A 26,716-nucleotide genomic window follows, 5' to 3' on the forward strand; every position below is an offset into this window, starting at 1 on the left:
GGGCGCTGTGTAGTGTGCTACAGACCCGCATAGTAGACAGGGCGCTGTGTAGTGTGCTACAGACCCGCATAGTAGACAGGGCGCTGTGTAGTGTGCTACAGACCCGCATAGTAGACAGGGCGCTGTGTAGTGTACTAGAGACCCGCATAGTAGATAGGGCGCTGTATAGTGTACTAGAGACCCGCATAGTAGACAGAGCATCAGAGAGGGGGCCGAAACTAAAGAGATCTCAGGGGTTTGAGACAGGCACATTCAATTCGATTTTCAAAACAGATGGTCATGTGTACAAGTGAAGAGCTTGATGATAGTACACAGTTGCGCCGGAGTTCTGTAGTACATGAAGCGCCTCAATACATTGGCTCTGCTACAGAAGACCTTGTTTAATGCAGGGTTCTGAAAACTGTCACGTTCATGCTGTGGACTTTTTCCACCGTCGATCCTCTCACTGATCCCCGTCCAGAGAAGGAAGCCTTCATCGGCACAAATGCCGCAATGGCTGAATCGAGCCTAAAACACATCTCTGACGTACGTCTGGCCACAGCACTCAGCAACAAGTGAAGAAGAGCCGGATCATAGAGACTGGCCGGAGCCCAAAGAGGCCTGAAGCACCTTGAAGGCATCTGCGCGGGCGCCGAGAAACCTCTCCTCGGCCGTCCGCCAGTTGATGATCTTCCAGATATTCTCCACGTACGCCGCCTTGCCGTTAAGATACTGCCACGAGAGGGTTAGATGAAATCCACCGGGCAGATCGAGACTGCCTAGGAGACCAGACTCGAAAATGATGATGGTTGTGGATGAATGACTGCTCACCTGCAAGTAGTAGGCGTGTTCCCACATGTCCACGCCAAGAACAGGGACGAAGCTGTTAGGCACGGGGTCCTGATCCTTTGTCGTCACGATCTGGAGGGGCTTCCTGTCTCCAGGCCCCGCGACCTTGACGAGCCAGCCCCAGCCGCTGCCCTGGATGGTCAGCAGCTTGGCAGAGAATGACTGCTTGAAGGCATCCAGGCTGCCCCAGGTCTGCGCAATCTCGGCAAGGAGGGACGGCGCCGACTCGTCAGGCCGCGACGCCTCCGGGCTGGACGCGGGGGCCAGGTTCTGCCAGAACAGGGAGTGGTTGATGTGGCCGCCGCCGTTGAAGTTGATGGCTGACTGTAATGTGATCTGCTTGTCGATGTCGTTGGTCTGGACGGCGGCCGCTAGGTCGAAGAGGGCCTTGTTGAGGTTTGTGACGTAGGCCTGGTGGTGCTTCGAGTGGTGAAGCTCCATGATCTGCTTGGAGATGCTGGGCTCGAGGGCCTTTGTCGCCGACGCTGTCTTAGTTTTCCATACTTGTGACAATCATATCAAACATGAAGCCCAGGAGGCTAAGGGTGGAACGGAGTATATTTGGAAAAAGGCAAGAGATCACTGTAGAAGAATTGATCTGCCACTCACATCGTAGGCATACGGCAGGGCCGGCAGAAAGTAGGTGTTCACAGACATTGTTATTGTGAGACGTTGGGGTGGAGGAGGACGTCTTGGTCTAGGAGCTGTTGAGACCTATTCAGCCTTTCTTCTCTATTTTACAAGAGCTTGTCACGGATAGAAAGACCTCAAACAAGTAGTGCCTTTGCGCCTGAGGAGCAGAGGAGGTAACAGTGCACGGTGAGAATGACGGAAGGGAACAGGGAGGAGACAAGAGCACTTGAGAGGAGCGAGCAGATGTGCGGCGTCGAAGGAGTCTGGGTAGCTTTGGACTCTGGGGCCATCCGGGTCCTCTCAACTTGCTCATGGCATGGATGGTGCATGACCCAACACCAGGTACATAACGGGTCACGCCAAGCCCGAATCGCAGCTGGCCCTGCTGGAATGGCCTCGGATTGGGAGAGCCGTTACAAAGCAAAGCAATGGTGTGCTCGGCTCGCTGGAAGGTGGTGTCATACAAGTATCTAGATATTCTGTACTTACGGTCCTTGACGTCCGGGCCGTGGTTGTGCTGGCGGACGCCCATAGAGTTGATCTCATATTCGTAGTTTGTTCTTTTCAGACAGTCGAGACTGATGCGAAAGGGACAGCCAATCTTCTTTGTTCTACCACCACGGGGGTGGCCGCTGAGATGACACTCGTAAGCGATGATCTTGCCGTCTTTGCCCTTGCCAGCGCTTCGCTTGCGGACAATCTTGTAGCCTGCACTGATCGAGAAGTGCTTGAGGAATGCCTCGGCAGTTTCCTCAGTGGGGAACCGCCGTCCATGAGGAGGAGGAAGCATCCTCGGTGGAGCGGGCTGGCGGTTGGCCGCACGGGGGCTCGCAGCAGCAGGACTCGCGGCACGAGGGCTCCCATTGGCACTATCTTGGTCATCTCCGGGGCTGGTGAACAAGGCGGTCGAGGGCGAAGACCCCGAGGCCATATCTTTGTCCCTGATAGGAGATTCGGCCATATTGTCAGAGGGGCCAGGGCTGCCAGGGGTTGCAAAGAGACGCCCAGAGGGTGTGTGGTTGTGACGATGCCAGCCAAACGCGTAAATGGACGGCCGAGCATGTCAACGAGAGGAGAAACGCACGCCCTGTTGGACACGCCACGTGCATTCCAGAGTCCGAGCGTTCCCCCCTAACCCGAATGTGGCGGACATGGTTGTACTCCGTACCCAAGTACTTAAGTACTTGGGTACCTGGGTGCCCACTATGATGAGCCTGTATTTGGGCAGTGGTGAGAAGCCCCACGAAACTTGCTCAAGACAATGTGGCACCCAAGGAAACTTGCTCAATATCTTGAGGTTGTGGAAGTCTTGGCCACAATGGCATATACGTGCTTGTGCCCCACCCAACCTTTTCCTGGGTGGACAAAAGGGTCCTCAGGGGTGCAACAAGCACGTTCTTCGCTTGGTGCGGACCAGTGCGCACCCGGATGGCTGCCCGGATTCAACCTGCCCGCAAACTGACCGCTCAAGTGTAGACTAAAAAGACAGAAGAACCGAGATACTTGTACATTTTGACCGCCAGGTCATAATTCCAAAATTGAAACGAAATCATGACCCGGCCTTTTACTACCAAACCCCTGCAGTTGGAGAGGACATACATTGAGTCCAGGCTTTCCTTGATCTTTGTCTCGAGGTCTGTCACAAGCAAATCATCATTACTCCGCCAGATCAGTCACGATGTGTGGCGGAAGTGAGAGAGACCTACAGGACCCCAAACGCTACGGGGCTCTCGCTGTGGTCGAGGACAGCGGCGTCGCCCAGGAACCAGACCCAGCGAGCTTGGCCGGCCAGCTCCTTTTCTTCAACGCAAATGACCACAGGAGCCCTGTGGCTACGCATGTTCGATTTACCCCATCCATAACCAGCTGCATGCATCACGACCTGAATTTGACTATCTTGTGAGTGTGCCACCTGGCAGAGACTCTGCGGGACCCGCTGACCATGAGCCAAGCTCAACCGGAGACTTGACAGTCCCCCGTGCCGAGTGCAAGGAACTGGAGAGCTTCACCATTCCCAGACATGGCAGCTCAGCCACACCGGTCGAGAAAAGGCTGGAGCAACAGCTCCTTCTCCAGGTCGGCGGTGATGGCATCATCGGCAGGCGCATCGCTGTATCCTCTGCGAGCACTTCGTCTTCTTCCATAGCCGAGGGAGTGGTGGGTTTCAATTACGGGGCAATACCTTTATCTAATTTATAGTCCCTCTCATCAAAGTCCAACATTTCTCGGCGAGAGATATAGCGGTCGCCCACTGCGTGCCTCACCATGTGTATTCCAAGGCTAGACAGCCGGAATGCCGCAACGCCTGTCACGACAGGATACATGGAGACAGGCCTGCCGACCTAATTGAATCAACTGAGATGAATTATCCGCCACTTTACCATTACGGGAGAGAATGTTCTTGGAGTCAAGATATGCCTTTCCTCGCAGCCACCATCAACGGACATACTACCCAAGGGTACGAGAGCGCTCATAAAACCTGATCAACGTTTAAGGTCAACATGAAGCAGGGTTCTATATCAATTTGACCCTGGCATCTGAAGAAAACCATCGCTGAACGGATGCCTACACACCTCGGCCGCAAAGAAGATGCTCCTTCGTTCTGATTTTAATGTTCTCGGACGGGCTACATATGTAGACTACCAACAGTTAGACAATCAGGGTGTCCATAATTATAAGCCCAAGAAAGTAGAGCCTTACAGTATTTATCATGCTCTATGTTAATAAAATGTGGGCATTTGGCAAAAGCCTCAGAAAATACTGACAAAAAATATGACTTTGCATACTGTGGCAAGAAGGGACATATGGCCGTTGTCAAAATGACTTGCTTTCACTTGACAATGCCTTGTGAGCTCTACTACTAGTAGATATCGGGCAATTCTCTGATTCTTCAGGTCGATTGCTACATGCAGCGCAGTCCTGCCATCAAGGATTCTTGTCAGTGGGTTGCAATCTTTCTCTCAACCCAAATAGCAACTGTTCCCAGATCACGGGCATAATTCAGCGCAGTTCCGCCTTCTAAGAGTTCGCCATTGACTTCGTTGATGGAGTCACCGTTTAACGCGCCCAAGGGTGGCCTTAGCCACAATCTTCAGCTTCTTGGTTGCAGCGAACATGAGTGCTGTGGTATTTCTAGGGTCTTATTCCGATGGATTCCCCGTGAACCTTTTTCGTGTTGATGTTGATTCCTTCGACGAGTGATTTAGCTCTGCTGGTGCGTCCAGCCAGGATTGGACAAGGGCGTTCGACTGCACATGTGCCATCTCGGCTGGCAGTGTAGCGAGGCTGTTTTCATCTGAAATCTCGACAGCACTGTGAAGGAAAGGCCGTCCATGCCCAGGTGGTTAAATAGACACTCCGGACTTTCCATTGCGAGTTTCAAACCGATCTCGCTCTCTTCCTCGTCCATGTGCTGCCCGTCTCTCTCGACCTTGTCGGGAGAATTTCCAACTGCCTCAGAAGTCTTGCTTGCTTGTCGTGGAGCGGCAATTTCATCAAACTTCACTTTTTGTATCTCCAAGAAATAGCCCACTGGTGCTTTTTCGATGTCATCAAGTTGATCAGATCGAGATCCTATCTCCATTGGCAGAGGTTTAGTGGCTAAGATTTCATGCCCAGATCCAGACGCAATGTGAGTTGGTTGACGCCCCCAAAGTCCTTCCTGGAAAGAAGATGGATTGCCTCGTGCGTCTTTGTGAGATGGACATTGAAGCCGTCGCAAGAGCTGGTATACGGAGGTTCTTGAAAGATAAGATTTCTGCTCGGAAGTGGGTGCTCTGAAATCGCTTGAGTCACTGGGTTCTCAATGTGCACAATGCTATGCAAAACAGTTCTCATTTCATTATGCACGGTACATGTGTTTTCGGATATATGCGGAAAAGACACGATACCAGTTGCGAATGATATTCACCAAGAACCTCACTGCATAAGGCCGTCCCGAAAGAGCAGACTTCCCAACGTCTTCAAGTTGTGTCACATATGCAGCTCCCAGAGTGGTCATTTGGTTGAAGGTAACCTATCTCTAAATGCCAGCATACCTCGGAATGAAAGGGAGAAATTCCCGTTCTGACTTTCGGGGCACTCTTATGCCTGACGCCAAGCCTACTTAGGCAGACTTTCCAAACCATGATGACTTGACTGCCGAAGTGAGGGCAGGCTCCCGCCACCATAGATAATCAGCCGGGTATATTGTTCCTAAATCGCTACCAGATAGCTAGTGCCTGGCAGAAAGATTCCCCACGGGGAGACAAGGGTATAGAATGTGGAGTAAGAAGGGGCCAAGACGCCCATGGTGAGGATGATTGACCTCTCCGAAACCCCCTTGGTGCGGGGAGCGGTACTCACATGTGTCCAGCCGCTCGCGAAGTAGCATTGAATTCCCGGACGGCGGTTCCATAATTGATCCGGAACTGTGGTAGCATTGTAGGTCTGTGATTTAAGTCCCCTGGACAGACCACGTCGGCATCCCTCTGCAGATGTCTTACGATCTCCGCGGAGAGAATAGTCAGGCCGTGGCCAGTCCCAGTCGAAAATGCCTTTCGGAATCATCGATACGGAATTGAAGGATGGTGGGCAGATACCGGGCACAGAAATACTTATTGGCGGTAGTCGCGCGGGTGTAGAAGCTGAAGTGGACGACGACCACTTGGAAAAGATCACGTACCGGGTATGAGCCCAAGTGTTCAACTAAATGTCCTCGCAAGCCTCCCAAGGGTTAAAGCCAACTAACTACTCACAGGGCGTGGAAACAATCCTCATTCCTCAACCATCGAAAACTGACCTAAACGATCCCTTGGTATGATTTCTAAATACATCGCCTTCTTATCCTTCGTGCTGACGTCCTCCACAGCTCTGGCCGCGGTGGCAGAAAGAGGCCGCATTTTTTGTCATTTTCGCCAACGCCATTATCTTTGCTATCCTGCCAGGGCCCATCATAGCCCCAGCCACCTTTGCGCTCGCGCCGATACTGGGCGTGACTCTGACCGAGGTCGCCGAGCTCTCAGGCTACCAGCTCTTACTTGTTGCCGCTTTGGGGTGAGTAGGAAGACAATAATTAGTGGGTGCATAGGAGTGGGACCTGACAGCCTCCGTATAGACCACTCGTCTCCGTCCTCGCCCAGAAATATGGAAAACGCCCACAGTTCCTCTTCGCCGCCACAACAGGCACCCTGGGGACCATCATCTGCATCGTCGGCTCCCAGCAGAACAACTACCACACCCTCCTCGCAGGCCGCCTGGTCCAGGGCCTCGGCGTCACAGCATGGGAGAGCCTGTCCCTCGCCGCCGTCGGGGACATGTTCTACCTGCACGAGCGCGGGTGGCGCACGGCGGTGATCGTCTGCTCCCTGGCGTGCATGGCCTCGATGGTCTCCATAATCAGCGGCGTCATGTTCCAGAACCACGGGTACCAGAACCTCTTCGTGGCCGAGCTGCCCTTCGACATCGTCGGGCTCCTGGCAACGGTCTTCCTGCTCCCGGAGACTCAATTTGTCCGCGCTGCAGCAGCGCCCCGGTCCGCGGACACGACGCAGGATGTGCAGGCCGGCACCGACGGGGCCGAGAAGACCTGGGAGCACCAGGCCGAAAAGGTCCCTACGACCAGCAGCACGGCTCAGCCCCGGACCCCCAGGAGGTCCTTCGTGAAGACCCTTACCCCGTGGGAGCGGACAAACTACACTAACAAGTCGATCCCACACCTGCTTTCCGAGATCTTTGTGCACCTGATCAACCCCGCAGTCTTCTGGATCCTGATGGTCAGCGCCGTCCTCGTAGCCTTCTTCGTGGTCTCCGCCTACATCCTCTCGCAGATCTGGTCCGTGCCGCCTTACAACCTCAACGTCGCCCAGAACGGCTACTTTTGGGCCGGCGCGTTCGTGGGGGGCGTCCTCGCCGTCTTTGTGGGGCCCCTGTGCGACTGGTCCGCCAGGGCCCTGGCGCGCGCCAACCGCGGCGTGTACGAGGCTGAGTTCCGCATCCCCGTCAACATCCTCGGCGCGCTGTTCTGCGGTCTCGGGTGGTTCCTGTTCATGTGGGTCGTGGAGAACCCGAGGCCGGACGGGTACCTTTTGGGTGCTTTCTGTCACGGCTGCGCTTGCTTTGGGATCTCTGTGCCTTCGACATCGGCCGGGTTGTACATCCTGTAAGTCAGGCCGCGGTGCGTGTCGTGTTTCTCACGAGGTCCAAACTAATGGTCTGTCCAGCGATTCCTTCCCGAGACAGTCGACAGAAGTCTTTGTGCTTCAAATGATGTTGAAGAACTTCCTCTTTTACGCCTTCTCGACCTTCATCAACACCTGGGCGGGCGAGGCTGGTGGCGGTGAGGTGTTCAGGGTCTTCGGCATCGTCTCGCTTGTCCTGATTGCACTCTGTATCCCGATGTGTAAGTACCGTCCGCTACTTTTGATGAGTTAGGTGTGCATGGTGAGCTGACAGCTGCGTAGACATCTTCGGAAAGCTGAACCGGAAGCTGATGTACAACTTGTATACCCACAACAAGTTGTTGAAGTCCCTTGGATGAGTAGTGGAAAACGAAATCGTATAGGAGGAACAAGCGAGGGAAAACACGTGTAATAAATAGTTTTAAATTATTGTGTCAGTGGGTATCTTATCAGGCCTTGAAGACATCATCGCTATACTCTCCTCCTCTACCGTCGTGCACTGCGGCACGTTGAGTCCATATCACACTTCCACATTTGTGACGTATGTGCTGGAAAATGCATCATTCCTCCTCATCCTCCGGGTCGACAGCCCGCTGTTCTTCCTCCCATTCATCCCATCCTTGCCAACGGATCACTTCTTGCCAGTAGCCTCCCGCCACACCATTGGGATGGACAGGTCCCGAGTTGCTGTTACGAGAAGCGTTCTCCGTCTCCCGCTTCCTCAGATCTGCCCGCCTCAGCAGGTCCTTGTCCTTCCTCCGTCTGTTGACTTCTGCCTGTCCACTGCCCACGATCCACCGCAGCCAGCCGGACCTGTCTGGATTGCGGTGCTTGCGGACACAGTACTTCAGCAGCGATGCGTGCTTGAGCACTGATCTCGATGGCGCCAGTCGACAATTCTACTGTCTCCTTGGCGTTCCGTCATCCGCTGAGACGACCGTAGCACTGCCTGCAAACTTCACGCTCTTCCTGCGCTCCCTGTCGCCGCTGATGCCGCCGCCTCTGCCAGGGCTGGAACTCAGTATGCTCGCCGCAGATGTATTCGGTCTCTCACTGCTGGGCCCGAGATGAATTGCGCTCGTAGCCCTGCCTAGGCCGCCCATGGGACTCGCATGGCCGCTTGCTAGGCTGTCTCGGACGGATTCCACAGCTTTGCTTTGCGGTACTTCGTTGAGGTCGTGGATGCTGCCCTCAAGACTCGTCTCACCAGTCCGTCGCCTGCCAACTCGCTGGGCAAGTTCGTCTAGTGCTCCAGTACTGTAGCGCCCTGCTCCAAATCGTGGCGATGCAGTCCCGCTCGCGTGTGAAACATTCCGATTGACTTCCCTCACAGCACGTGATACTTGCTCTGTCCTAGCCACGTTGTTTTCGGCACGGTATTTTCCAGGAAGACAGGCGTGTCCACATCCATCGAACGGACAGCAGCCATCCGAGTAGAGTCCTTCGGGACCATCATCAAATGACGAGGCTTCATCATCGACGACCTCGGTGTGCCATCCTGCGAGACACGACGCATGTCCGCCGTGTCCACATCCGTGACAATACCACCAGGTTGACATAAGAGCTTCGTCGCCTTGCCCATCAACTACTGTGCGTAGCAGTTCAGGAGAGATCTCGGTCGCTTCACTGGCGGTCTCTGGTGTTTCGCGATGGCGGCATATGGCGCATGCAGCCATGACTGAGCTACATCGTTCACATCGCCAAATTTGATTGGCCGACTGCGTCTCCATGTTGCGCCGATCGATCTCTCTTGGTTTATGGCAGTCTTGACACAGGAATGCAGCCTTGTTGTTGGACTGTGCGGGCCTAAACACCGCTGGGTAGTCTTCGCCCCATTGCTGGAGTGGCCCACCAGGCCAGCCTTTGATGCAAAGATTTCTAAGAAGAGCTGCCTGTGGGAACAGTTTCATTCCCATGAGACGGGAATGTTGCTGTTTGATGATTGCAGCAGCCTGAAAAGCATCTATGACATCGTTGACGTCGGACACCAGCGGCCGTAGAAGAAGGACCATGGCTGATGCGTTGAGTGCCGACTTTGTGGCCTCGAATTTGACTGCTCGGGATACGAGCTTGTATGGGTCGAGAGGACTAGGGCGTGGAGGTGCATCATCTTCCCAAGCGATAGGATGTGGATACCGTGGATCGTCTGACCATGGCAGATAATCTGTCTCTTGCGGCTGTTCTGGGTCTTGACTAAATTCGAACGAATCCAAAGGGCTCACGCCAAGCGAAACGGTCTGGGACGTGTACTGCGGGTAGCTATCAGGCCTAGGATGTGAATCACCTCTTCCCGAATCGATGCTGTCCATGGTTGTTTGAGTAATCATATGGTCTTCGTCGGTAGACTGCGTCACGGCGCCATCATCAGGTCCGGCCGGAGCGGAGGTTCGATGCTGAAGCTTCGGAGTGCCGGTGGATTCCAATTTTGCTCCCCTGATTCTGCTTTCATATTCCCCCGTGCTGGCGCTGCGAGCAAGCTGCGGATTGGAGGGCATTACACCCGTAATTCTATGTGTCCGACGCTGCATAGAACCTGAGGAGGACGCAGTCAGGCCTGTGGTTTGCCTGCTTCCGCTCGAGATCGAGAACATCTGCCCAAAGGACTCGTCTGAGTCGTGCCTCGTGACAGCCCTTCTCGCGCTGCTTGGAGTACCTAGTGGTGGCACCTGATCCGATTTCGGCTTCGCGCCCGGTACATCAATCGCCTGACTGATAGCGTCCGTATCATAGAAATCATACCCCTCCGTGCTTGCATGGGTGTCGCTATCATGACTGAAGGTAGAGAGCGGTTCCGAATCGAGTCGCTGTCGTTGAGCGGGTCGTCTGACCGGCGGAGGGAGTGTGAAGCTCTCGCCCTCCTGCACGGGGGTGAGCTTCTTCCCATACTCAAAATGGTGGTCTTCAAGCTCGCGGATGTGATCGATTGCCTCGATGCCGCTTTCATTCCCACCGTCTACAGGTCGAGCGAGCGGGGTAGCTGTCTGAGATGTGCTCTCGAATTCCTCCGACAGCAACGAGCGAAGATGGCTTGATCGCTCAACGCTCGCAGGATGCTTGAGACCGCCCCCAAATGCTGCTTCCGGCTCTGTCAATCCAGACTGGGCCAGTTGAACCTGACCAAGCTTGGGTATCTCATCAATCCCTTTTAAAGTGGCAGGCGACTTCGACAGCAGTTTTGCCATCGCCTTATTGGACCTTTCCAACTCACCGGTCCGCCGATCGAGGTGGTGCTGTGCCCTCCTCTCCAGCAACAGGCTCATGGCGAATGCCAGTGCCTTCCAAACTTGAGATAGACGGAACTGGCCGACCATTTCCGCGGCCTTGGAATAGCGGCCAAGAATGGCTTGGATACGGAGATCCAATGACTCTGCCCCGCGCTTGTAAGGCAAGAGATCATGGATTGTCTCGAGATAGTGGGAGGAGAGATACTCGTACACATTGACATTCGCCGCAGATGGGGCTCGGCCAATAGTCATAGCTTGCTGAGATCTGAAAAGGCCAGAAGCCTTGATTGACTGCTCGAGAGCCATCACCGGCGAGTCCGGTCCTCCGGGTGGGGTGGTGCTAAGCGCCTGGACGGAACGGCTGCTGGTAGGAGCTCGCCTGTGTTTTGGCCTCGCTCGTCTTGCCCCCAAAAAGTTTCCAGCGACTTCATCTTCCGAGTCACTACGGCTGATGCTGAGCATTGGGACTGTGGGAGTGGAGGTGTAAGAGGCACGGTTCGGCAGCATCTCCGCGGACACCACGGGCCGGTGAGGTCGCCGCACCTGAGGGCGCTCATCAAGAAAAGTGACCACATCCCCACGAGACGAGAAGGCCACGACGGACATCGTAGTGCGGTCAACGACTTTCCGGGCATAGGCAATATCGAACTGGTTGAACAAGCCGTCTTGGCCAGCGGTCCAAAGGAGGTCCTGGTCATGCCATAGGAGTGCGCTAGGCGAAGCGTCAAATTTCGAGACCTCCTTGAAAGGCATTGTAGGCCTGGCGAGATCCCATACGTGGCATGCATTGATGCCATTACGACCATGGCTGCCACCCTCGTATGAGACTGCTAGCTGTGCTGCCCTCTTGCCCTGAGCAGTGGCAGACCACGTTCCAGGTCGCCACGCCACATCAGACACGGGCGCCGGAGTGCTGATGGTCCATTTGGGCTTCTGCCTCTTGTCAGCCTTTGTGGATGCGTCCCAAACATGGCATTTGTTATCCCAACCACCGCTGACGATGTGGTCGCCATCTGGATGCCAAGCAAGAGTGGAACAAGCCTTGTCGTGGGCGTTGATCCTCAGTACGGGGGCCGTTGCCTTTCGAATGTCCCATTTCAGTACGACGCCCTGGTCTGTGCCGCAGGCAAAAGACCAAGCCCCGTCTGCGTGTGGGGACCACTTTATACATTGGACGCCGCCAGCGTTGCACTTGAACGCCTGTACTGCCCTGAAGCTGAGGTGGCCGGTGTGGGTCCGGACAGGATTCATGATATCGAAGCAGCGCACGATGCCGTCCTGGCTTCCAGCGAGAAGATAGGATGATCGCGGATTGATGTCCAGGGTGTTGATCTGTCGCGAGTCCTCCCTCATTTGTATGACCTCCATGGGCGCTCCGTCAGCTCCTCCGCCAAGGCGTGTCAGGTCATATTGGAAGATCTTGCCACTGGCGCATGCCGTAAAGATGGTGGTGTCGCCTCTGCCCCGCAACCACTTGACGTCCTTGATTGATAGTTGATCTGAGCTCGAATTGACTGAGTTCTTCATGAAAGGCTGAGCCAGGATGGCAGCACGAATGTCGATGCCGTCTTGGATCGTATTTCCATTGAGCTTGACCGTCTTCAGTATGTGCCTCCCCGCGAGAATGGCGCTCTGGCCGTCGGGAGACCGATCGATGCAGTCAATGGGCACGCCGGCATTGTACGCAGCATCTTGCGAAACGCTTGGTCGCAAGTTTGTGGCGGGTGTGAATGGGGCAGATGTGACGCCGAGGTTGGGATTGTTGTCTGCTGCGAGGGACGAGGACGGCGACGACTCGACGGCAGCCTTGCCAAGGAGCTTCCGCATGATCTTGTCCTTGTTGTACATGACGACGTTGCCTATCCAAGAGCTTGACTCGTTCCCAAGTTGCAGACCCTCCGATCCAGCTCTTGCTGCGTCCTGATGCGGGTGTTCGTCGTGCTGCCTCCTCTAGAGGCCAGTCGAGTCGCAATCGGATTGAGGATGCCGACGGGGACGGTCCATCGTAAGGCTCGCCTCTTTCGCTTGCTTGTTTGGTTGTGCACTAGGTTCGTGGCAGTTGTGTTCAAACGCAGGACGCAGAAGGTACGAGGCCGCTGAGCTCGTGAGTTCGCAGAGCGACGTGATGGTACACTCGCGTGCCTCTGCCGCTGCAGATCCCTGAGACTGACCAAGCCGCCCGAGGTGTTGGCGCGATTCTGCCGACTTTCACTCCGTCAACTGCTGCTTCTTGCTTCACCGCCTAGCCTAGAGCTACCAGGGTAGCTGCGGGACATTTGCTCCGAACAGCTTGCCGCCCGCCTGGGACCTGGGGGCCCCACATCCAGCGTGGACCTGCCTGCACGCCCCAGCGACTTAATTGCAACGGCACCTTTGTAATCTTGCATCAAACGCTGCCTGGTTTGCCACGAGGCCATTTGACTACCTAGGTACCCAGGTACATGTGTATACGGATTTCAAGATCTAGTGATTCACTGTATCCTATTTCCAACCTACCTGTTTGTCGAGCGGCTAAAAACAATCACCTATATTGGCATGTCACTAATCTGTAAGAATGGATTCTGCCGAGGCAGCAGAAGCACCGACAGCCAGCCTCCGATGCCGATAAGAGAAGTGCGCGGCGGGCAGCCCAGGCGAGAAGGCCAAGGCCACGAGCATCACAACTCAGTTAGGAATTTAGACATAAACGGTTATGCTTCACTCTGACATAGGGTGGTTTCGTTTTTAATCCCCATACATATATAATGTATGTGGCGCCTTCATACAGTGGTAAACGCTCAAGACCTAGCGTTTTTTCTTAAAAAAACAACACAGTGCCAATAACAGTGGAAAGAGAATACAGTATGTGGGCACGTGGCTCAGCCTCGTGCCGCATAGACAAGGCTGGAAGGCATCGCTCCCGACGGCGCCGCTCACTAGAAAGCCGGCAGAGCAGTCATATGGCGAGGCTAAAATCACTCTGACATACTTCTTGGACTTGCTAGTATGATGTATGGGTTGAGCTTCTAACACAAAGGCCGTCAGGCTAAGGGGTCCTGCTTTTTTCTTGTTGGACAAAAAGCCGCTGATCCAACTTTAGGTCAACTGATCGTGGTAGGAACTTGACAAGCCCTGTCAAATTACCTGTGTCGGGCCGTGGATTTCTCCCAGTGCTCCACTGGCAGTGTTTAGAACCGCTAAAGCCCAAGACTAAATCAGTCTCTTTCTTGTGTTTAATATCGGAGCCATCTCCAGAAACCGGTTCAACCTAGTTGTAGACCTATCAAGCACTAAGTACCTAGGCCGTGCTACTTTTCAAGAATTGAAGGAAATAACTAGTGAAGAGTCATAAAAGGGTGCTCACTTCCCGAAACATTTGTGACCCAGTCCTGAAAACACTTTCCTCGTAACTACCAAAATAAGCACAAATTTCCTACATCAAAAATCCAAGTCTACTTGTGGCACACCATACCCATCACAACTGCAAGAACATTTTCATCGCACAATCGTCAAGTTGTATTAAGACTCATTCATAGCCTGCCAACAATGCTTTCATCATCAGGCGATACCTCAATCTCGGCTCCCCCATCCGGGAGCCGAACCAAACCCGGGAGCCGAAATGTCCTCATTACCAGCGCCCTACCATATGTCAACGACGTGCCGCACCTCGGAAACATTATCGGCTCCTGTCTCTCTGCCGATGTCTACGCTCGTTTCTGTCGGGCCCGTGGCCTCAACACGCTCTTCATTGGCGGCACGGACGAGTACGGCACTGCCACGGAGATCGCGGCGGCGCGTGAGCGCTGCACGCCGGAGGAGCTCTGCAACCGTTTCCGCAAAATCCATGCGGACATCTACCAGTGGTTCAATATCAGTTTCAACAAGTTCGGAAGGACCACGACTGAGAATCAAACTCAGATCACGCAGCAGATCTTTTCGAGAATCTACGAGAATGGACACCTGGACGAGCGGATAACAACAAGGCTGTACTGCGAAGCCCACCAGCGGTTCCTCGCAGATCGATACGTCGTTGGCGACTGTCCCCATTGCGGAAAAGGCGCTAGGGGCGACGAGTGTGACTCATGCGGCTCATTTGAAGACGCTATTGAGCTCAAGAATCCTCGTTGTAACTTGAACGGATGTGGAGCCACGCCCGTCCAGCGGGACACGGGGCATCTTTTCTTCAGGCTGGACAAGTTGCAGCCACAAGTGGAGGACTTCGTTCGCGAATCGGAGCAGCAGTGGTCTAGCAACGCGACTAGTCAAACCCGGGGCGTGCTCAAGAAGGGGCTAAAAGAGCGCAGCATCACACGCGACATCAAATTTGGCACCCGGATCCCTACAAACGTGCCTGGTTACGAAAACAAGGTGATATACAACTGGTTAGATGCCCCGATCGGATACGTATCAATCACCGCAGAGCACACAGACCACTGGCGGGATTGGTGGCAACCACAGAACCCGGATGATGTCCAGCTTTACCACTTTATCGGCAAGGACAACATCTTCTTCCACTCCATCTTCTTCCCGGCCACTCTAATCGCAACCGGGGACAACTGGACAAAGGTGCACTCTCTCTGTGCGACGGAGTACCTGCAATATGAGGGGACCAAGTTCTCCAAGTCAAAACGCATTGGTGTCTTCGGCGACCAGGCAAAGGCGAGCGGGATCAAGGCCGATGTCTGGCGGTTTTACCTCCTTTATCATCGTCCAGAGCACAAAGACACCGAGTTCAAATGGGACGAGTTTGTCAAGGAGAACAACAGCCTACTCAGCGACAATCTGGGCAACTTCGTCAACCGCGTTGTCAAGTTTGTGAACAACCCTGAGCCCAAGGGGTACGACGGCGTCGTACCTGACGGCTCGGGGCTCCGCGATTCGGACGGAAAGGTGGAAAGCTGCAAGGAAAAGGTCAACAGTCTCTTCAGCTCCTACCTCCGTCACCTTGAGGCAGTCGAGCTGCGCGCGGCGTTGGATGACGCTCTCAGTATATCCGACGCTGGCAACAAATTGGCTACGCAGGCTTTCAAAGTCGACAAAGCCGACAAGGAAGAGAGGGCGGCTTACTTTACGGTCTGCGTCAATATCATCCGACTCCTTGCTGCTATCTTGCAGCCGTTCCTACCGGACACCGCCGAGTCGATCACCAGACAGTTGGGCGTGGAGCCGGAGCCAGTCCTGTCTATTCCTGACACTTTCGACTCTGACTGTATACAAAAAGGACATCGGCTCGGCGAGGCGCAATCCCTCTTCCCGAAATTTGATGCGAAGCGGGCCGAGGATTGGAAGGCGCAGTACGGTGGAAGCGGGTGAAGCAAGGGGACATCAGGAGCAAGGCAGAGCCGATCAACATGGTGAGGAGACCGGGGTATAATATACAAGCCCGGAATTTTGGAAGGACGAGAGGGCTGAATGGGTAAAGGATTCGCAGTGCGAACACGAAGGCTTGCCGAGAAGCCACATGTATTTAATGCAGTGAAGAGAATCTGCTGTCGAGGATGCAATCATACACACTTGCTTGACTATCGCTATCTCGAGTTGTGTGTGCTGCGAGCTGTTCAAAATCCAGCCCACCTGCTTGTGTGCCTTGCACTCTATTTTGACAGACCTCGGGACACCGCCATCCCCCAAAATGGCTGATAGGGGTCGTGGAAGAGGACGAGGGCGTGGTGATGGCGCCCAGTCTCCAATAGACCTCACTCTCAAGTGCTCACTGCCCAGGGGTATTGTCTAGAGGTTTTTGACTCCCACCTGTCGACCTCCCAATCCCTCCGATATTTTGCTCAGTTCGCATTATACCCATCACTGCTACTGCGTCATCTTGTGAGGATCCTTGAGATCACTTTTGCATTCTTATTCCATCGCTTCGCAACAAGATGTCACGATAAGACTAATCACGGCCATTACCGAGGAAATTAAGGGACGAGGTGGTGCGATTGCTGTTGGTGTTGTTCACCCTGCAACTGCCACTGAGTACTTGTTACCAGGCGGACGACGTGGCGCGCGTGCTGGCTGTCAATTAACTATACCGGAGTCTTGATGACGGCGAGCTCGGCTGCACGCCAGATGCTTTAGCAAATCCAAGGGAAGCACATCCCTCGCTGCGAGCATGTCCGAGCTCGTGGCCAACAAAAGTCTTGTCTCTCCCGTGTACAGCAGCTCGATGGCTGCAGTCATCTAACTCGCCCGGTCTTTAGTTAAATGGAGTGGAGCCCTCCGCGAAAAGATGAAACGGGGAGCATCCGTGTCACCTGTATCTCGCCCAGGCATATTCTCACGCCCATGGTGCGCAGGAACCTTGAGGCAGTCCCCAAGTCGAAAGAGAAATTGAAGCGAGGGAATTTCCTGGGCCGCTCGGCCAATATAAATAAGTTTAAGGGCGCAGCCTTAATTCTTAATGAGTGATACGAGCACCGTTTTGGCGGTAAACAATTTGATTACCGACGATGGACACACTAGTACATCACTGTTGGCGGCAAATAACCTAACAGCACCTGGGCACTCTAGCGAATCTTTTTTATATGTGTGTAGGTAATCGAACGTTCTGCTACATGTTGGAATGATTACTTGGCGTGCTCCGGGAGTGGCGGGATCATGCACAGTCTTTGATCAGGAAGACGAGACGAACACTCGGTACCGCGTTTTCCTGCATTCTCTAGCCACATACGCTGTGCTTCATAGTGCCGCTCGGAGATTTTCCTGCGCGACAGGGTGGGTGATCCGATCTCTTGGCAAGGGACCTATGGATATTTTATATCAATCACGTACCGCAACAGCAACGTCTTGCTCCTTTAATCAAAGACGCGTCGTCTTCCTTCGTCATCCGTGCTGTGTTGGAATACGATGAAATTCAATCTTACCACGACATGACAAGTGCAGAGTCACAGCGCAAATGTCATCAAAATAGAACACCCATGCAGAGGACCACGGAGCACGGCCAGCGCATAATTGTGCAGCCTGCTTCCGGGCGGAGAAAAGCGTCGAGGCCCAAACGCAGAGATGCGACATCGTATCCAGGCCCGTTAAGCCTCTTGTCAGCATCACCACCTTAAATTCAAGCTCGGCGTGATCGACAACCCCATGATAACCCCTGGGCCCTGGTGGTCCTTCATACAGTAGCTGGGCCGTAGGTATGGGCTTACTCGACCACTACTGCCCAGGCACGGTCTGAGTAAGCGCTGTAAGTTTAGCTGGGAGGGCCAGGTCTGGGCTACCCCAGGCCCTGATACATAGCTCGGATTGCTATCTATGTGCCAGATGCTCACGGTCCCAAACACACGAGCCCTGGAGCCTCAGTACACGGTGGCTAAGCCACGATCTGCACCCGCACCAGTCCCCCGGATCCTCACCAGCCCGGAAACAACAGGTTCACAGGTGTGGGGGGCACACACACCGTGGCTTGTTCCACCCTGCTGCAGATCACGCCCTCTGCGCCCACGAGCATCACCGTACGACAAGAAACCTCATATCTTGGGTGAAGCTGTGCGTTTCGAACAATGGCAACCCTGGCCTCCCTCCGCCCCTCCCGCCGCACAAGGCGTCCTGCCGTGACCGCCCACCGGCGCCGGCATCTGAGAGAGACCCTAAGCACAGTAGCGTTGGCACCCTGGGGGGCAGCGTGTGGGCACGACTGGCACGCTGCGGCTGACGGCAGCCTGTCTCATTGGCAGCGTCGGCCGCGCCAGCGGACGTCCGAAGCACGCACTAGCCTGTCGAGCGACCGTGTTGCCGGGTCCTGCAGCAGCTAGTGCTGCGGTGCTGCCTTTACGAGGGGGAGGGATGGAGTGGGATGAAGAAGCGCATGTTGCCGTCGCATCGTTGCAGGTGGCCTCCGTACCTAGGTACTCGCCGTATGCCTGCCCCCGGGAAGAGCTGTCATGGAATGAGATGGTCTTCAGGTCAGAGTCCTTGCATCAGATGCTCATGCCTTGTTAGAAACCCTGTCCCTCCCCTCGGACCGGCCAATGGAGTCGGCGGTGTCTGCCTCAGCTGTGGCGCGACAACACCACGCCAAGGTGTCAACTCTGCAGTAGCAACGAGCGACTATCGACAACTTACTGCGAAGTTTTGCCAGCAAACACATCACCGGGACACGTCCGGCGCCGGTGTGAATCCCACGAGGGGAGTCTCTCAGGTAAGATACTGTATCTGGACTTAGTGTCGGCGCCTTCAGAAAAGTTTTGTGATCTTTAGTCTGGTGTTTTAATTCTTCGGATGATTCATTGGCCATCTTGACAGCCCGACATGCTCATGTGCCCAAAGCTCCAAGGGGTTTCGTGGCGGTCTGGCTCCCGTCCGGGCCATGGATACAATGTTGCCTGATTATCGGATGGGAGGGATGGCTGTGCTTGTGGCTGTCATGAAATGGATATAATATTCCTCCTCGTCGTCAACGTTCATATAAGTCTGGACTCGCTTGCCTTGGAATATCACACTCATCATCCTCGTCGTTCATTGTCCTTCCTCTCGTTCGTATATCTGCAACTGGTCAGAATCCACTGTCACTTCCCCTCCAAATCACCCGAAGACATCTATATCTTAATATCCCGTACCTCACCGAGTGAGGCCATCATCACCTTGTTCACAATGCACTCTCTCCTGCCTATCCTCTTGGCCAGCTCCGTGGTGAGCGCCAGCCCCTATCATCATGCCAGCAGAGAGCTCTTCGCAGATCTGCGCAACACACCTGTCCTCGCAACAAGATCAACATCCCTACTAGGAGACCTCCTAGACGAGGCAACCAGCACACTCAGCGCAGTCGGCGCCGAGATCTCCTCCATCCTCACAGGCCTCCTGGATGCCCTGGCGGACGGGGGCGACTACAACGCCCCCGGTGACATCGACTCGCCCGAGTGCGCAGCAGACACCTGCTGCAAGTGGAGCCACATCATGGACGACATCCGCGGGAGCTTCTCAGACGGAGACGGGTGCTCCGCGGCGGCCCGGGGCGCGATCCGCCTGGGCTTCCACGACGCCGCGGCCTGGCAGTCGTCGCTGCCGAGCGGCGGCGCCGACGGCAGCGTGGTCCTCAACGCGGAGGAGCTCGGCCGCATCGAGAACCGCGGGCTGCAGGGCATCGCCGCGCAGACGCAGGCGTGGTTCGACCAGTACAAGCAGTACAACATCACCATGGCCGACCTGATCCAGATGAACGCCATCGCCGCCACGGCCGCGTGCCCCGGTGGCCCGCGCATCAAGGCCTACGTCGGGCGCGTCGACAACAATGCGCTGCCGCCTGCGGGTCTTATCCCCAGCCCCTTTGCCGACGCGCAGACCAACATCGCGCTGTTTGAGGCCAAGACGTTCACTGCTGGCGACCTGGTTGCCCTTATCGGTGCGCACACCGTCAGCCAGCAGCAGAATGTCGACCCGTCGCAGGCAGGCAAGAGCCAGGACACCACGGACGGTATCTGGGACAACAACTACTACGGCGAGACGGCTAGCCCTGATACTCCTGATGGAGTGTTCAAGTTCCAGAGCGACATCAGCCTCGCCAACGACTCCGAGACTTCCGGGACGTGGCAGACGTTTGCAAAGGACCAGGGAGCTTGGGAGGCGGTAAGTCTTTGTCCTCTGTCCTCTGTCCTACATGGCAATTGCTTGGTTCATTACTGACTTATGTGATTAGGCATATGCACCTGCATACTTTAGGATGAGCTTGTTGGGTGTGAATAACCTGAATGATTTGACGGACTGCTCTAAAGTTATCTAGGATACAGGGTCTTTTTTCTTATTATTAGTAATAACTGTAACATTTCCAGGAGTCAGGGCGCTGTGGTTGTGGAGAGGCTGCCAGTACAGATTCTGAGGTTAATACATAATGTCAAATTGCTTCCCAATAACTCTCCGACCTAGTGAAGTACCGGTACATGCTAAGTACGATATCTTCAAGGTTAAATATTCAAATATGCACCAAAACCAGAGATTCGCAGCCCGATTTCCCGTAATGGCGCGGATATTAATGACTGATACATGAGAGAAATGGATTTAGACCGTCTTGATCGCTATTAAAACTGATTGATGATGCAATAATGGCAGAAATCCATCAGATGAGCACCGGGGGCCTTGAGGGCCAAGACCTACTCATCCTTCTGTCTACTCGAACTTCAGCTCATTGACCAAGCCGGGGATATCCTTCATCTTGCCGTCACCGGATCCGCCCTCACCACCGTACTCCTTGGGCAGCTGTTTCTCGTCCAGCCCGCTGGTCTTGAACTCAGCAGCCAGGTTGGCGCCGTTGGCCATTGGGTGGAATTTCTTGGCCGTCTTCGGGGCGATGAACACTTTGATGACTGCATACATCCAGCCCATGACGGCAGGGACGTTGACGAAGAATTTCTCCTGCTCAGCCACATTTGTTAGCCGAGTCCATAAGAATATCGTACGATGGCGGATTGGGGTCTTGCCTTCAGCAGCTCAGGGTATGCCAGAGAAAACTTCTTGATCACTTCATCACTGGCGGCCTTGACCGCTGGAGGACGGCGCAAGAACGACACATTCTTGTAGTCGTGCACCTGCATGATCTTGTAGGGATCATTCTCGGCAGTGATTGGCTCAGTTGCCTCCGAGAGCTTGAGCTGTTGGATGCCGAGCTCCTGCAGGGCGATCCGGTAGTCCATGAACCTGCCGGGGTAAGTCAGCCCTATCATTGCATGTGCTGTGTGACGCTGGATCTCCGTAGGCCTCGGTTACACATACTCATCTAGTGGTGTGAATGCCTCCTCGATCTTCCCCTTCACATTTCCGTACAGGTTCCATGTGAAGACCTCGGGCAGACTGCTGTCCTTGACGGGGTACACCGTGACAGCACCAAGATCGGCAAACTTGGCGGAGCTGAAAGACTTCTTCATCAGCTCGAGGGGCTGCTTATCCTTGCGGAACTTGAGCGCGCCCTTGAATTGGTCAATCGCCTTGGCCAGGTCGCCGTCATTGGCATTGAGGAACTTCTGGATGACGATCTGGGTGGGGACGTGGGACGCGGCAGGAGTGACAAGCTTGACCCCCCACATCTCATCGTGACCGACCTCACCCACGATCTCGGCGACCTTAGCGTCAAACTCCTCGAAGGGGGTCTTCTTTGGGGTCGCTTCTTTGGCCGCGGCCGCGGGCTCCTTCTCGGTGGCCGCAGCAGCCTCGTCAGCGGCGGGCTTGGTCTCGGTGTCACCCTCAACCTCGCCCTTGGATGCCTCCTTCTTGTCCTCCTCGGCGGGCTTGGCTTCATCCGCCTTAGCCTCCGTAGCCACCGGAGCGGGAGCGGGAGCGGGAGCGGGAGCGGGAGCGGCAGACTCGGTAGCACCAGCAGCGTCCTCCTTGGGCGCCTCAGCCGTGGTGGCTTTCTCCTCGGTGGCGGTGGCGGTGGCAGCCGGTGAAGGCTCAGCCGGGGCCTCGACGGGCAGGGCCTGGTCAGCCTGGGCTGGTGTCTCAGATGCAGGTGGCGCGTCGACCTTGTTGCCAGTGTCCTCCACCTTGGTCTCCTCCGGCTTGGAGGCGCCCACGTTTGTCGCGTCAGCCATTTTACAACGGGTATGTGAAAGAGTGAATGGATGTGCTGGCGCTGGACTATGGTGGGAGGCGTGGCTGCTGCTGCTGTGTTGTTTGTTTTTGTTGTCTGGTAACAACGAAGGGGGGATTGTTGACAAGTCGAGGTTGAAACACACCACTTCCCTACCTCTCCTACCGCACAAGCAACAGGGGGTTCCTTATCGTAGCTCTTATCGCCCAAAGTAAGCTCGAAGCTGCATATGCACTCCACGATTGGAGCCGGAAAGCTTCCGCAGCTCCACTTGCAAAAGGTTGCACTACTGTAATGAGGTTGTACCCTCAACAATTTCCAGTATATTTAAAGTTTCAGGGGACTGAACACTCTCGTATGACCGTGCTTGCTGATCCCAATGCGACTGCTCTTTTACAGGCCGAAAGCATAATCGATCATCTTTTATCCTTTTCCCGACACGAAATACTCGATAATGCCCAGGAGAAACAGTCCCTTCCTCCACCAGCTTGGGCCGCCCATCTGGCCCTTGACTTCGGCCGTCGTGGTGTTCTCCGCTCTCACGCTTGCTGCATGCCAATCCCGATGACACAATGGACCCTTGACCCACCCAATCTGAAAAAGCGACCCAATTGCCCAATTTTCAAGGGACCGATCAGCCCTAGACTAGTATCTGAGCGGGTCTCGGCTAGCACTGACCTCTCGGGCTCTCCTCCTGCTGCCCCTGTCCATCCCCTTCGTGTCTCACTGTACACGAAGGAAATGAACGAGGAGCTCATATCTGTGAAGAGGACAGGACTGTGCCTGAGCTGGTGTCCGACCACCTCTTCATTGGCTGTGATCTCCGTCAAGCCGTGGCGGTCAGTGGCTGTGCTATTTCCGGCACCGTCTGCACCGTCGGCGGCAGCTCAGTTTTCTCCTCAACGTCGAGGCTGCCAAGCTGCAAATCGTCTTTGTAGTCGAGCAGGATGCTCGAGGCCTCAGTGTGGAATTTTCGAAATTGCTTGGACACGTCCTTGCCCGCGAATTTCTGAAGGATTTTCTTTCCGCCTGTCACCCGTCTCTGTTACGAAGCGGAACAAGCGATGGGGAGATCATTGAGGGCAATTTGGAGCTGACCTGGGTGATCCTTCTGAAACTCAGTCACATCGTAGACATTTTGCTCGATGATGATCCATAGTGAGTCGGGCGTGTTGTGCGCCGCAACATCGTCCGTGCTGAACCTCTGTGACATCTTCCAAGGTTGGCTCCTGTGGTGGCTCCTGTATGCAGCCTACTCTGAGTGATACAGGCTCTATGCACAGGAAAGAAGACTCAAGATTTATCATTCTGCATATAATACAGCACGTGGCCAAATCGGCGGCCCGACGCTGACATCGGGGCTGACAACACTCGGCTCTAGTGCCGAGAGGTCGCCGAACTCACGCGTAAGCAGCGAGGGTGGCGACTATCGGCTGACCAGAATTCTGTAGTCCTAATTGGTCATTATCTGACAGAAAAAGAGAAATACAGACACGAACATAGCTTGCAGGTAACGAGCGGGGACTTCCGTCTTGCGACGCTGGACATTCTCAGAGGTGTCTAGTCCAGTCAGACCGGTCTCTAGGGTTCGATCATCATGAGCAATTGCCGTCATATGAACAAATTAGCATTGTCCCTAGTCTTTTCAGGGGTCTCTATGGGTTTATCAGAATTCAGATAATCGATTTTATTTCAACAGAACTACAAGTCTTTGTCTTCTCTTGCTAACCGTGTCTGGTCGCTTTTTTCGACCACTTGCCTAGAAATGGGGAAAATATTTCCACATAGGCCAAGACGGCAGAGGTGGGCCATGACGACTCTTGATTCGAAATAATGGAATTCTTGGATAAAGCTGAGGAAATACAACTCGATACCTTAAGGTATGTATTGAGGCCATGCGAGCAAGCAGACCCGGCCCTTGTGTTCCGGCCCTAGTAATAATAGAAGTAATTGCCTGGGTTGTGGGAGAGAGGGTTGTCAAAAACAATGAATAGGATCGGATCAGAACTCCGTGGACTCGGCCAGTTTATTCGCCAGTTGCCAAGTGATTATATTGAGAACTGTCAACTGATGGCATTCTAGACTTGAAGAAAGGAGAATGACAACGCCCTGACGCCAAAGCTGGTTTCAATGTTTTGCTTCCTTCAATAAATAGTGTGTAACGGGCCCGTTTCACAATAGCTTGCTTCCAAATACATGATCTCACATCTCTCCAGCACTGTGGGCAATGCCACGCACCTGTTTCAACATTACCTAGTGCTTTCTATAACCAGGCCAACTCCTCTCTCAGGGCCTCCCATCCAGCAGCTGACATTCTTCCTGTAACCCACGTGTTCCCGTGATGATCCTTTCCAGAGATATGAAATTTGTTCCGGTCACCCACCGACGGCCTTAGCACATCCATGTGGTTATATGTCGGCTTGCCCGCCTTGAGGCCAGTCATACCCCCGGCAGCAACACCTATGTTCTTGTTGATAACCGCAGGTGAGAAGTCGAACGCATCAAAGACATTCATTTTGCTCCAATTTGACACCGTAACCATCATGCTGTCAGGCGTGGTGTACTTGAGTGGCAGTCTCATCTTGCCCATGAAGCCACTTGCTTCTTCCTGCTGACGGCGGATCTCGCGTGAGCCAGCCTTGATTTGTGATTCTGTTGTCTGCCGAAGGATAGCGGCACGAGTTGCGTAGGCGACCTCTCCTATGGGCGCGCTGAGAAGGGCAGAACCTGGAATGTGGAGGTGAGCGTTGAATGTGGCGTTGCCGAGATAGACGGGATTTGGTCGACATGTCTCTCCCCAGCTTTCTTTTTCCATGTCTGTTTGTTGGGGAAATACCATGGGCAGTCTCGACCGCGCCTCAAACGGGATCGAAACGGTCACCGGCCGGTCGGAGGAAATCGGCAGGATAGAGCAGGCTTGTCTCGCCAGCCAGGACGCCAAGATGTCACCTTCGCTTATGAGTGACTTCTCGCTACTCGAGGATACGCCAGCTTCCCGTTTCAATTTGGCCATGGATGGAGCAGGAATGCAAAGTGTTTTGGACTCCATCTCGCCATGTGCCCACTTGTCCATGACCAAGTGGAACATACTCTGCAGGAGTTGGAGACCTTGCAGATGAGCTCCAGCGAATACATAGTCTTCCCTCAGTTTCAGTCGTCCGAGGGATCTCATCGGGTCCTTGTGTGCCCCCATGACCTCCGGAACGTTGTCTTCACGGCCTCCGAGGACTTCACACCAGGCCTGGATGAGCCCATGCATCCCCATCATATCCGACACAACACCAGGCCAGGTCAAAGTGACAAGTGTGCCGTCGTTGAATGAGGCGATATGCATGGACATCATAGGCTCATCTTTGCCCACGTATTCTGAGAACTTAGTCGGCATATCAGGATGCTTAGTGAGGTATCGGAAGGCCGGAGGGCCGTCGTGTAGCGACGGTCTTCCTGTATTGTCGCCCCTTGGAAGTTTCCATACGCGAGGCTCTTCTTCAATGTCGAGGTCAAATTCTTCATTTGTGAATCGGACCGCCGGTCGGTCGTAAGTGAATCTTTCCGGCACTTGGATCTCCAGTTTTCCGCTCTTATCCTTCGCCAGCCGGCCACCCATTTTCCTCCATCCAGGGCGATCGATGAGTTTGACAAGGGAGAGGTGAAGCTGGTCCGCGTCAAGGACGCTATCGAAGCGGAGAGTCCATGATATTATCTTCCTGTTCTCTCTGGTATCGTCGAAAGCGTGCAGAGGGTATAGCTCATCGTTGTCGAATCCCGGGAGGAATGAACACAGCCAGTCAAGGATCTTGCTCAGAACGCTGCTCCATGCCGTCAACTGCAGCACAGTCAACAACTGAGCATCCATGATGGTCGAGATCGGCGATGATGCGAATGTTCCGATCAGAATATGGAGACCGAAAAGATGGTACTTGTATTTACGGAGCAATGTCCCGGACACGATGTGAATTGGTGTCCAGTCCTACCCTGGAAAGTGCGGAGCATGAACTTTATGGCGTCACAGGTTATGGCAGCCCGCATTGAGCACCGTGCAGCATTTACACCAAACCCTGAAAATTGACATTGACAGCGTTTGGTCCTAATCCAATATTGCTGACACTTCCTTGGCGGCCGGAGGGCGCCCGGCTGACCGGAGGAGCGCGAGCTGTCAGCCACTCCGTCAGCCGATACAAGTCCCGATTGGTGCAAACCCACGACGCACTTCTGGATTCCACCAGAGCGAGTTTGGTATGCCTTGAGGCTGGATTGATACTTACAAGGTGCCAAAGTTCAAAAAATTAGTACCCTGCAGAGAATGGGGGAGACAGCCCGTCATATACCTCGCCGGAGTGGCAAATCCCCGCGAGGTCCAGGCATCCTGCTGACACAGGCAG

General features: G+C 54.4%; 10 protein-coding genes across 10 annotated transcripts; 4 read left to right on the forward strand and 6 right to left on the reverse strand.

The window, feature by feature from the left end:
* Window positions 1-277: 277 nt before the first annotated feature.
* KVR01_010304 (uncharacterized protein) lies at window positions 278-1,704 on the reverse strand. Its single transcript, XM_044785715.1, has 4 exons — window positions 1,595-1,704; window positions 1,438-1,532; window positions 811-1,299; window positions 278-711 (listed from the first exon to the last, which is right to left on the reverse strand). Exons 2-4 carry the CDS (start codon window positions 1,483-1,485, stop codon window positions 571-573), a joined length of 678 nt encoding a protein of 225 aa, XP_044640463.1. The 5' UTR covers window positions 1,486-1,532; window positions 1,595-1,704; the 3' UTR covers window positions 278-570.
* A 170-nt stretch (window positions 1,705-1,874) lies between these two features.
* On the reverse strand, window positions 1,875-2,422 carry KVR01_010329 (uncharacterized protein; the record flags this gene model as incomplete). The annotated part of the gene is made up of 2 exons (XM_044794737.1): window positions 1,875-1,906; window positions 1,951-2,422. The coding sequence occupies 2 exons, from the start codon at window positions 2,420-2,422 to the stop codon at window positions 1,875-1,877; spliced, it is 504 nt and encodes a 167-aa protein (XP_044640488.1).
* A 272-nt stretch (window positions 2,423-2,694) lies between these two features.
* KVR01_010418 (uncharacterized protein) lies at window positions 2,695-4,232 on the forward strand. The gene is made up of 2 exons (XM_044791702.1): window positions 2,695-3,360; window positions 3,414-4,232. The coding sequence occupies exons 1-2, from the start codon at window positions 3,140-3,142 to the stop codon at window positions 3,658-3,660; spliced, it is 468 nt and encodes a 155-aa protein (XP_044640577.1). The 5' UTR covers window positions 2,695-3,139; the 3' UTR covers window positions 3,661-4,232.
* A 1,760-nt stretch (window positions 4,233-5,992) lies between these two features.
* On the forward strand, window positions 5,993-8,031 carry KVR01_010550 (uncharacterized protein; the record flags this gene model as incomplete). Its single annotated transcript, XM_044781997.1, has 6 exons — window positions 5,993-6,073; window positions 6,311-6,495; window positions 6,557-7,600; window positions 7,677-7,840; window positions 7,902-7,932; window positions 8,013-8,031. The coding sequence occupies 6 exons, from the start codon at window positions 5,993-5,995 to the stop codon at window positions 8,029-8,031; spliced, it is 1,524 nt and encodes a 507-aa protein (XP_044640709.1).
* A 487-nt stretch (window positions 8,032-8,518) lies between these two features.
* On the reverse strand, window positions 8,519-12,691 carry KVR01_010156 (uncharacterized protein; the record flags this gene model as incomplete). Its single annotated transcript, XM_044794934.1, has 1 exon — window positions 8,519-12,691. One exon carries the CDS (start codon window positions 12,689-12,691, stop codon window positions 8,519-8,521), a length of 4,173 nt encoding a protein of 1,390 aa, XP_044640315.1.
* Window positions 12,692-14,368: 1,677 nt separating this feature from the next.
* On the forward strand, window positions 14,369-16,135 carry KVR01_010237 (uncharacterized protein; the record flags this gene model as incomplete). Its single annotated transcript, XM_044781861.1, has 1 exon — window positions 14,369-16,135. One exon carries the CDS (start codon window positions 14,369-14,371, stop codon window positions 16,133-16,135), a length of 1,767 nt encoding a protein of 588 aa, XP_044640396.1.
* A 3,273-nt stretch (window positions 16,136-19,408) lies between these two features.
* Window positions 19,409-20,534, forward strand: KVR01_010314 (uncharacterized protein; the record flags this gene model as incomplete). Its single annotated transcript, XM_044787136.1, has 2 exons — window positions 19,409-20,380; window positions 20,451-20,534. 2 exons carry the CDS (start codon window positions 19,409-19,411, stop codon window positions 20,532-20,534), a joined length of 1,056 nt encoding a protein of 351 aa, XP_044640473.1.
* A 383-nt stretch (window positions 20,535-20,917) lies between these two features.
* KVR01_010285 (uncharacterized protein) lies at window positions 20,918-22,448 on the reverse strand (the record flags this gene model as incomplete). The annotated part of the gene is made up of 3 exons (XM_044794898.1): window positions 21,521-22,448; window positions 21,208-21,445; window positions 20,918-21,160 (listed from the first exon to the last, which is right to left on the reverse strand). The coding sequence occupies exons 1-3, from the start codon at window positions 22,333-22,335 to the stop codon at window positions 20,918-20,920; spliced, it is 1,296 nt and encodes a 431-aa protein (XP_044640444.1). The 5' UTR covers window positions 22,336-22,448.
* A 712-nt stretch (window positions 22,449-23,160) lies between these two features.
* Window positions 23,161-23,547, reverse strand: KVR01_010228 (uncharacterized protein; the record flags this gene model as incomplete). Its single annotated transcript, XM_044790992.1, has 2 exons — window positions 23,161-23,363; window positions 23,433-23,547. 2 exons carry the CDS (start codon window positions 23,545-23,547, stop codon window positions 23,161-23,163), a joined length of 318 nt encoding a protein of 105 aa, XP_044640387.1.
* A 1,036-nt stretch (window positions 23,548-24,583) lies between these two features.
* On the reverse strand, window positions 24,584-26,190 carry KVR01_010634 (uncharacterized protein; the record flags this gene model as incomplete). The annotated part of the gene is made up of 3 exons (XM_044787752.1): window positions 24,584-24,653; window positions 24,722-25,892; window positions 25,938-26,190. The coding sequence occupies 3 exons, from the start codon at window positions 26,188-26,190 to the stop codon at window positions 24,584-24,586; spliced, it is 1,494 nt and encodes a 497-aa protein (XP_044640793.1).
* Between the last annotated feature and the right edge of the window lie 526 nt (window positions 26,191-26,716).

The sequence above is a fragment of the Diaporthe batatas genome (genome assembly GCF_019321695.1).
Source record: "Diaporthe batatas strain CRI 302-4 chromosome Unknown Contig00013, whole genome shotgun sequence".
Lineage (NCBI taxonomy): Eukaryota > Fungi > Ascomycota > Sordariomycetes > Diaporthales > Diaporthaceae > Diaporthe > Diaporthe batatas.